Below are 10,961 nucleotides of genomic sequence, written 5' to 3'. Positions count from 1 at the left end.
ATTAAGAATTTATATCAAAAATTGATTTATTATAAATAATCACTTCCCTGATACCCTCTACTGTCATCTAGTTTGTAACTAATTAGGTGGTTTTGCTATGCCGTGAACTTATCTTTTATTTTCTTAAAAGATTGTGTCGTTGTGTTAGGAGGATTCAAGCCTATTTGGATCCTGCGCAAGTAGGATTCACGACTATTTTAGGTTCTGCAGTATATAGAGCTCAGGAATAAGTATAATTATATTTTGATGTGCTCGAGCGCGAAGTGTGAGTTGGGGGGTGCCAGACTATAAGTAGTCAGTTTAAACACCACATGTTTTCATGTAATTTTTCTTTAATAATAATAAAAATTTATTAATGGTGATAATAATAATAATAATATTAATTTTTAGTTTTATATTTTAAATCAAATCTATGGTTTTTTTCAATATTAAGAATAATTTTTTTGTAATTTAGTAATTATTTGATTAATAATATTAATTATTATAAAAATAATAATATTTATAACACAAAAGATAATGTTTTTAATATTAATACTTTTGATTGTAGTAAAAATAATAATATTTTTTATATTAAAAATTTGAATTCTTATAAAAATAATAATATTATAACATCAATAATAATATCTTTGATATGAATATATTGAATTATAAGAAAAATAATAATATTTTGATATGAATACTTTGAATAATAATATGTTTTATATGAATACTTTGTGTTATAAAAAAAAATAATAATATTTACAGTGTAAATTATAATATATTTTACATAAAGACCTAGAAATGTTGAATATTTTTAATAATAATACGTCGTGGGCTTACTTTTTATTTTTAGAAGAAATATCATAAAAAATTATAATATAAATAATACTACATTTTTAATATTAATAATAATATTTTCTTTGAAATTTATTAATTATTTTAATAATAATAATAATTTTAAAACAAACAATAATATTTAGAATCCTAAAATCCAGAAACTTTGGGTCTTTATAGAAAACCAATAATAATTGGAAACCTTGATTTTTTATAATAATAAAAACAAATGGTAATTTTCTATTTTTGTTTTTTTTAATGAGAAATATTTCTCGTTGACATATTTTATAACTTTCCACGTTAATTTTGTTGATGCATTAATAAGAAAACAATTCTAAGAGAAAATGATTTCTCTTATCATTCAAGCTTTAAATTTCTCCCATGGTTAAAAATATTGAAAAATAACAAATGCACAAATCACATTAAACATTTTATTTATAACTCTATTTTAAAATTTATTTATTGAGATGATGGTACATCAACCAACAAGGTTGATACATCATTGTTTAGTTTATTTCCTAGTTGGTGACCCGCGGGGCTATATTTGTATATAAAAATAATAATACCAAAGCGTGGCAAATACTTTTCAAAAAAAAATATAAACTCGTAACTTAAGTTATAGATTTGGCTAGATCAAAAAATAATAATTTTATTTTAATTAGATAGTAAAAAAAAATAACTAGGTTAAATAAATCAAATTTAAAAAATTATGATAAAATAGGAAAGAAATTTCTCAAAAAAATAAACAATGCAACTCAATTCTCAATTTATTAAATATGAAAGGATAAAATTGAGCAAAAAGAGATCTAAAAGAGCTAGTATAATTCAACTAGAATTAGCGTGACAAATATATAACCTTAGTAATCAGAGATAAACCAACCTGCATTACCCAACCAAACTCGCAACATAGATCATGAGATCAGGGTAACCTTATAAGAAAATATAAAATTCATAAAGCTTATTTTTTTTATATAAAAATAATGTCAACTCATGTTAACTTTTCAACCCTTGACTTGGGATATTAAACTGAAAGCACTCAATTTGAAAAAAAAAAATCATGAAACTCAGTTCACAACCAATCAAATATTAAATTATGTAATTTTAAAATGAATTTTAATTATACAAAGGATTTAAAATAAAAAATATATAAAATTGATCTTTGATTGAATAATAAAATTGAAAAGAAAAATTAATTTAACAAAAAAAATAAGGATCAAAATTAAAATAAGAAATGCAAACAAAAATTTAAGCGAGGGGTCAAATTAAAAGGAAAAATCAATTTAACAAAAAGCTAAAAAAATAAAAAGAATGAGAACCAAATTGAAAAAAAAATAACACATGACAAATTGAGATTGAAGATGAAATTGAAAACCAATAAATTTTTATACAAAAGTGACAAGAATAAAAATTAAAAATCAAAATAACAAATATTGGAGTTGAAATACCAATAATAAAAAGGACTGACTTCTACTTTTTAGGAGAGGAGAGTAAAAAAAAAAAAAAAAGCTTCATTGGTGATGAACCACCCCACGCACCATACCACAAAAAAGAGGATACACGCAACCCTTTCAACAATACAATGAAAAAGCATTTTTAGTTGCTAGAAAGCGCTACACATACCACATAAAGCACACAAGAGTCTCCCATGCATCATGTTTGTGTCACATGTGCCAAACCTTTTTCATTCTAAATAACATTTAATATATGTAAAAAGACTAAATTATTCTTTATGGAACTGAAACAACAACAACAACAACAAAAAAAAACTATAGTGAAAAGATCAAAAACCCTAGAAGCATATTTTAATTTTTTTGATTCCAATGATAAAATCACTATTTTATTGTGCATTAAAAAATTAAAAGATATAAATACCCTTCATTATCAGTTTTTTTTTTTTGACTTGGAGGGTAGCTTAAAAAATATATCTATATACTTAATAATTGTTTAATAATTAATGGGTCCTGAAAAAAAAATCTAAATACCCTTAATGTCAAGCTATTTAATTTATTTTTTTAACAAAAAAAACAAAAACATGATTACACTATTTTTAATAAACAAAACAAATAAATCTAACGATGAGTTTTTCTGGTAAGAAGATGACGTGTGATCTGATATTAGCCAAAATAACACTTTTTGGCTTTTTATTATTATTTTTTTAGGAGAAAATCCTATGATCATTTTACCATGCGGGCAATACCACTACCCGAAATGGCGGGCAATATTAAGCCCAAACATTTTACGAACGGGCCTGTTCTTGTTCCCGTTCAAAGAAAAAAATAAACCGGATAAATCGTTTTTCGACTCAATTGCTGCGCTGCACAGTCCGTACTCGGTAGAAGAAAATCATCAAACGGCGTGATATGATTACATGCAAAGAAAACGGTGCGTTGTAGTCGTTCGTGATTCCCTCTAGTCTACCAGATTTGAGTAAAATCATACCAAATTCTCTCGTCAATCTCCACCATCTCCATCATCGGTATATCTCAACGGTCAATCCTCGCCGATCACTAAAAATGGTGCTGGTATCTGCTGCACGTGATTACATAAACCGGTTGTTGCAGGACATCTCCGGCATGAAGGTTCTCATTCTCGATTCCCAAACGGTAATTACTTTTCCTTTTGCAATTCCTCACTTAGTCATTGAATTCTATCGTTATTTTCTCTATCAATTCGCTTAATACACTTAAAATTTGTATAATTACCGTTGATTCCTCGTTGAAACCCTTGGAATCAAAGCAATTGCTAGGCACAAAGAAGAAACCTAACAATTGTTCTCACGATCCAAAACTCTAGCTGATGAACTAGTATTAGAATGAAGAAGATGAGAAATGTGAGTTTTGCTAATCCGTGAATAATGTGTTGCAGGTTAGCATTGTAAGTGTTGTGTATTCACAAACAGAGTTACTTCAAAAGGAAGTGTTTTTGGTAGAGTTGGTAGATTCTTTATCGAAGTCGAAAGAACCAATGTCACATCTTAAAGCAGTTTACTTCCTTCGCCCAACATCGGAGAATATTCAGCATTTGCGGCGTCAGCTGGCTAATCCTAGATTCGGAGAGAGTCATTTATGTAAGTTTTTTATTGAAGAGTTTTGGAGGTTCAGTAATAAAAAATTTATTTGAAGTTTGCTGTTTGATTGTGATGTGTTTGCAGTTTTCTCCAACATTTTGAAGGATACTCAGATTCATATCCTAGCTGATTCGGATGAACAGGAAGTTGTGCAGCAAGTGCAGGTAAATCATTTCCATTAATCTTTTTTTTATAAACTCATTTTATAATGGTAATCATGTTTCTTGTAGTGAATTAACAGTATAATGCACATGTGGATTGAATGTTTGATGTAATTGTATCAACTGTGCTACTCCTTTTTTGATACGTGTCTTCACATGATATCCATTTTGTGGATTTTCAATATGTGACTGTACTTGCCAGCAATTTGTTCCATATCCACCTTCTAGCTCAGTTTCGAGTTAAGATTGCTTTATATACATTTTTCTTTTATTGATTGCAGGAGTATTATGGAGACTTTGTTGCTATTGATCCTTATCACTTCACTTTGAACATCCCCTCAAATCACATGTATATGCTCCCAGCCGTTGTAGATCCTCCAGGTTTGCAGCACTTCTGTGATAGGGTTGTTGATGGTATAGCAGCAGTCTTTTTGGCATTGAAACGAAGACCTGTTATTCGATATCAAAGGACCTCTGATATTGCAAAAAGGGTAGCACAGGAAACATCAGTGAGTAATACTTTGAACTGATGAAATTAAAGTGGTGTACCTTACGCGTAAACATCTCTCTGGAAATAAGTTCTATTTGTGGAGTCACAGTTTTACCCTTTTATTTTTCACATTCATTTCTAAGAATCAAGTTAAGATGTGTATTGCGTATGCATGGGTTACTCCATGCTTAGTACAGCAGCAGCTTTTGCTGCAATACCTCTATGTATAAAACTGATCTATGATTTTACCATGCCTCATCGCCAGTGAACCTTTTGTTTCTTCTTTTGAAGATTAGTGCCCTAGAAAAACTGATTTTTTTCATTGATAACTTTTGGGGCATGCAGAAGCTGATGTACCAACAGGAAAGTGGCCTTTTTGATTTCAGACGTACAGAAATTTCTCCTCTGTTGCTTATAGTTGATCGAAGGGATGACCCCGTTACACCATTACTAAACCAATGGACATATCAGGTTCAAGTTGTCACAATGATATGTGATTTCTATGCTTTTCAAATGTCAGGTATGCCTTATGAATTAATGCAGTCCTTTGATTATGCTCATTTATTTTGTAGGCTATGGTTCATGAATTGATAGGTATTCATGATAACAAAGTGGACTTGAGTAGCATCGGCAAATTACCAAAAGATCAGCAGGTTGAGTTGCTTTCCCCCTTTGCTTTAAATATATAAGATTTTTTTAATTAAAATGCATAAATTTACATACTTGTACCCCTTGCGCTTTCAGGAGGTTGTATTGTCATCAGAGCAAGATGCCTTCTTCAAAGCTAATATGTATGAGAACTTTGGAGATATTGGAATGAACATCAAGAAGATGGTGGATGATTTTCAGCAAGTTGCAAAAAGTAACCAAAACATCCAAACAATAGGTCTGTATTTAGCTAGATTGAACCTCCATGCATTTGATGATTTGGTTAATCTTTATGGCCAGTCATGTCTATGATTTTCAATTTAAACAGATTTTTTTTTTGAATTACTGCAGAAGACATGGCCAAGTTTGTTGACAATTACCCTGAGTACAGAAAAATGCATGGCAATGTTTCAAAGCATGTGAAATTGGTCACAGAAATGAGCAAGATAGTTGAAGAGCGAAGGCTCATGTTAGTTTCAGAAATGGAACAGGATTTGGCTTGCAATAGTGGGCAAGTGGCTGCATTTGAGGTATTGCATTTATTCTGATATATTCTAGGTTGTCCTTATTTCTTTTACTCGACATCTGCATGAAATTTAAGCTAAAATCAACAACATATGATAGGCCTGAGGTATCTAAACAAATTGGTCATGAAAAAAGCCAACCAGGAAATTACTGTGTTGGTACCTTAAAATTATGTGATAGCTTGGTACTTTCATTGAAGATAGTGGTAACATGTATTCAAAATGAATACAGAGCAGAACAAAAAAGAAAACTTAACCGAGCCTAGATGTTCCAGTGAGAATTGGAAGGGGAATGTAAGTGTCGAGGGCTGCCTAGAGATTAGAAGCCCAGAAATATTTGTGGCTTTGTTTTTTAAATAAACGAGATGGGGATCAGGTTCCTAATAGAGTATGACGTTAACATTTTCTACACCACTTAGGTGATTGAAGGGGTGTTACATTAATATTGCAAAATTAATGTTAATTATAAGCTATATGGTAATTATTACTAGTAATATGAATTTTCGAGCTTCATTGGTTCTGTACATGTCAAAAAAGATACATGATTCTGTCAAACTAGCATCTCATGTTACTCCTTACAGAACATTTTTTTAAAACTTTTTATGAGTTGATATTGTTTGCCATGTGCCTTGTAATTTTTGGAAATCACTAATTTGTCACCATTATAAAGCAGTGATACATGACTGCACAGAAATATTAACTGATAAGATCTGAATGGCAATCCAAAGCTACATTCAGAAATATATGGTGCTAAAGTATGTCAAAGCTTGACCTACTTCATTTGTTTATTTTTTTGTAGGCAGTGACAAATCTTCTAAACAATGAAAATGTTTCTGATATTGACTGTCTACGCTTGGTGATGCTATATGCATTGCACTATGAGAAGGAGAGCCCTGTTCAGTTGATGCAGCTTTTTAACAAACTAGCTTCCCGATCTCCCAAGTACAAGCCTGGGGTAATTTATCAAACCAGTATCTCGCTACTTGCTTGGACTTTTCTCTAGTCTTTTCTGTATAATAAACCTAGGGTATATCAGCAACATGTTTAGTGATGCATAAAATAATTGCTAAAATAAATCACGTTGAAGGGGGCCATCATTTATGATCAGTAACAGTGTTTTATGCTGGTGGAAAGATATATTTCGGATCATTGAGCATGCTACCCTTGTCAAACTCTTGCATGGTATTACATGACTGATAATGAAATGAATTACAATCCAAAAATGTTTAATTTTATTTCTCATTTCAGATTGAAGCTACTTTAACTTTATAATTATTGGATATCTTCTGTCCTTTGCTGTGGCTAGTTAAGAAAGCTTACTAGTTTTAGATATTTATTATCATGAAATGGCAGCTAGTCCAATTCCTCCTGAAGCAAGCAGGTGTGGATAAGCGAACCGGTGATCTTTATGGGAACCGAGATCTTCTAAATATTGCTCGTAACATGGCTCGTGGTCTGAAGGTTTGAGGAAAAATTTATCCTTTCCTTTCCTTTTCCTTTATGTTTCCTGATTTTCCTTTTTCTTGGATATCTATAAGTAGATGCTTATGCTCTTTTTTCTTGCCATTTTGGTGATAGGGGGTTGAAAATGTATACATCCAACATCAGCCTCTTCTGTTCCAAACTATGGAAAGCATAATCAAGGGGAGATTGAGAGATGTGGACTATCCATTTGTTGGGAATCACTTTCAACAGGGAAGGTTAGTGTTGTAAATATGGAGAAACATTTTTCTGTTGTACTTTCAGAATTGTACCCAGGGGCGTGGCAGACACTTAAGTTAATGTGATGCTGTGGTAAGTTAAACACCAGTAAATAAAGCCAAACTGAACATGATGATTTGCTGTTGTAGCACTTCTGCTTACATATTAGAAAATGGAAAACCATATAATGATTTGCATTCTATTCGAATGATTTATATCTATTATTGGTGCAGGCCGCAAGATGTGGTTATTTTCATTGTTGGTGGAACAACATACGAGGAGTCACGCTCCGTTGCTCTTCAAAATGCCAGCATTTCTGGAATTCGTTTTATACTTGGTGGTTCCGCAGTTCTCAATTCTAAGAGGTAAGTCTGTCATCATTGTGATAATGTTGTTCCAATGGATACTCAGAACCAGACATCATGTGTCCTTGGAACTGATAGCAACCATTTGGCTAGTGCAGCCTACTGCCCTCCTCCATTCCTTATGAACAACAGGCTGAACAAAAGTTTACTGTTGCAGTGTTTCTTATATATGCTCCACTATCTTTGTCATAAAAATTATAATTTTTCTAGTCTTATTATTATTAATGAAAAATAATTTATTTTACAAGAAAATATATTTTTTAATACATTTAAATAATAGAAAATAACTCGTTTTTCATAAAAATGTTCTGTAGAAAAACTTTATTCCTCGGGAAAATGTTTTCCACAAAACCCTTGGTAAACAAGATATTATTTATGTCAGGCTAATGTTAAGTTGGCTTGACCTTATGTTGAAACCTGTCCGTGCTAGACTGTTCACTGGACTTCTACTTGCCTACCGGTGGAAACTTGGAACATTGTTGCATCCAAAGGAGACTTTGGTCCGATCAATTAGTACTTTAGGAGGTGTTTGGAAATAATATTTAATTTTGTAGGATGAACATGGGGACGACAACTGATACTGATAGGAACCATTGCATGCACGCTTGATGATGAAATGTCTCTGTGCAGGTTCCTGAAGGACCTGGAAGAAGCTCAGAGAATAGCAAAATCCAGCACCAATGTCGTTTGAAGTGAATACTATCTGTAGCTGTTTGAGAGCCATGTAAATAATTGTTTGCGGCTTTATAAGGTGATTATGTTTTTGATGACTCGAAGTCGAGAATCTGTCGGTAGATTGCAGCAGCTGCCGTCATTTGCCAGGTATCACTGCATCGGGCGTTAAATGAATTGAAATATATCATTCCCTGGCATGAGAGTGGAAAAGTGAAGAATTCCAAAAGCCCTCAGCCCTGTTAGATTCATGTTAAAGGATGTATCTAACCTCACCTTTGCCGAACTCTCCACAGAAAACCCAACCGACAGCTTCATCACAATTTGTTTTTTGGTTGATCGAGCCAGCCAGCCAGCCAGATATCTTTTAGTGCTTGGATCACATTTCATATACGATAAGAGGAGCCTTATGTTTTTTTATATGGTACTTCTGACATTGGGGTCAGTTAAAAAATATTAAAAAAATAGTCTTGATTAATGAAACACGCTAGTCTATCAGTAAAGTCTTAATTACTGTTCATGAAACTTTGGCTCTGTTAGTGAAGGTGTCTTTTTTGTTGTGTGGAAAGTTTCAGCATTTCATGTAAAAGCAGGGATTGACTATGTTATCCATGAGATGAGATGATTTGGGAAGCCATGATCCCACTACGTATGTATAGACATGGATGATGGATGTATGGTGCATGCAGGATCTATTCATGGATGTGAGTGTATTCATATGCATGAGAGTTGCCACCGCAGCTTTTGAATGATAGAAATGGACTCCAGTTTCCGATTTGTGACGCGACAGGGACTTCTGCACGGTTATCGGAAACAAAGAGATGCTTTCAGCCAAATACGGTGGCTACTGGTTATCATGTGGTTGTATTTAGCTGAGTAAAATATCTACTTGTACCAGGCATATATAGGTTAGCTGCGCTTCTGGAAATTCAATGATGAAACCCTAGGCCCTTGTCTGATAATAGGTAACAGCAACTCCTGCAGATGAATTGGCTCGCACCGCCATAAATGGCAAGTTAAAAGAACCCACCCCTTTCCATGGCTTTATCTCGAAATTCGTTTCCTTCTCCCTGTCTTGGAGGATGGGTTGTTTTCCTCTCCACTATGGTGATTGTGGCGAAGTAATGGCTACGGTGTGATGTACCCCTCGACAGTCGACATGATTATCAAGCTTCTGTAGCACCACGTAAAGATTCTGTCTCCGTTGCAGTTTCTGTAGTGACACCAGTATCCAACGTACCTGAGTAGTAATCAATATTCCTGTCAAAATCTCTCTCAGTCTTTCCTCTGGTAAATTCATTAATATCTTTCTGGGTACTGTATGGTAAATTCCTTGATGTTGTGCGTGTGTGATGTACTGTTTGAACTAAACCAAAATAACTCCTCATAAAAAATATAAAAAATGGTGAGAAGTCTATATGAATTTTTATCGTTTCCCTTTACCCAACACGCAGTAAGTTTTTATTACTATTATTTTTTTTCAAATAAACGCCCAATTGCTATATGAAGATGAGAATCGTCACCAGGAAAAAAATCCAGGATTTTCATTTATTAATTTAAAACCAGTTAATTAGTAAGTTGGGAACTCGTTTATCTCAAGAGGCAGATTAAAAAAAACTAATACTATATCTGATCTAATTTGTGTCTTGAAAAAGAACTCTCTATTATTTGTGTCTGATGGCTTGAGTTTAGGTGTGCTGTGGATAAATAATCTGATCTAATTTTGTTGTTCAAAAAAGAAATCATTATGATAACATTATATCTCCATTTATCATATTAATCAGTTATAATCGTCATGAAATATTTACTAGAGAATTGCTCCACTGCAACTGCTCGGAAAGTATTTGCCCTCCTTATGCTCCACAGTTCACGTGGTTGGTGTGGAGGTATATAGTATATACACGGGTGTCCAATCTGAATGATTTGAGTGGGTTTATTTTTGTGTTTTAAAAATATTTATAAAAATTTAAATTTTATTTATTTTAAATTAAATTTTTTAATATTATCAAATAGTTTTTGATGTATTAATATTAAAAAAATATTTTAACATATTTTTAAATAAAAAATATTAAAAACCAATCCAGCATCGATTTTAATAAAGATAGATGGCTTGTACATAGTACGACTTTGCCTTGCTTGTAATAAAGTAATAAAAGACAAACACAAGCTCTCGTGAATGTTTCTTGGAACCCAAGTCATCCACCCGCTCTTTTCTCCTAGGTGTTCGCTCAGTTTCATTGGATGCACTCTTCAAAGTTCAAACTATACAGTGTATGCTGCCGTCAATGAACTGAGAAAAGGATGTTAAATTGTAAAACATGATTTTATTAGTCTCCTGATTCCAGAAGCTGAGTGTCTGCCTACATTACTCTCTGTTGTCGTTCTTATCGTTAATTGCACACTTATCTTCAGCGTAGTTTCCTTCCCTTTATTAATTCTCTCAAGAATATTGTGATCCGATCCCACTCTGTAATTGCTGGGTTTTATGATTTATATATAAAATTTGACTTCTATGTTTCT

General features: G+C 32.6%; 1 protein-coding gene across 1 annotated transcript; it reads left to right on the top strand.

Annotated features, from left to right (window-relative positions):
- Positions 1-3,025: 3,025 nt before the first annotated feature.
- On the top strand, positions 3,026-9,125 carry LOC118030101 (vacuolar protein sorting-associated protein 45 homolog). The gene is made up of 13 exons (XM_035034128.2): positions 3,026-3,416; positions 3,679-3,880; positions 3,965-4,044; positions 4,323-4,550; positions 4,877-5,002; positions 5,104-5,184; positions 5,276-5,417; positions 5,531-5,709; positions 6,503-6,658; positions 7,057-7,164; positions 7,282-7,403; positions 7,638-7,769; positions 8,400-9,125. The coding sequence occupies exons 1-13, from the start codon at positions 3,327-3,329 to the stop codon at positions 8,458-8,460; spliced, it is 1,707 nt and encodes a 568-aa protein (XP_034890019.1). The 5' UTR covers positions 3,026-3,326; the 3' UTR covers positions 8,461-9,125.
- Positions 9,126-10,961: the final 1,836 nt, after the last annotated feature.

This window comes from Populus alba, chromosome 14 (assembly GCF_005239225.2).
Source record: "Populus alba chromosome 14, ASM523922v2, whole genome shotgun sequence".
Lineage (NCBI taxonomy): Eukaryota > Viridiplantae > Streptophyta > Magnoliopsida > Malpighiales > Salicaceae > Populus > Populus alba.
This window is presented reverse-complemented; position numbering and strand designations above follow the sequence as displayed.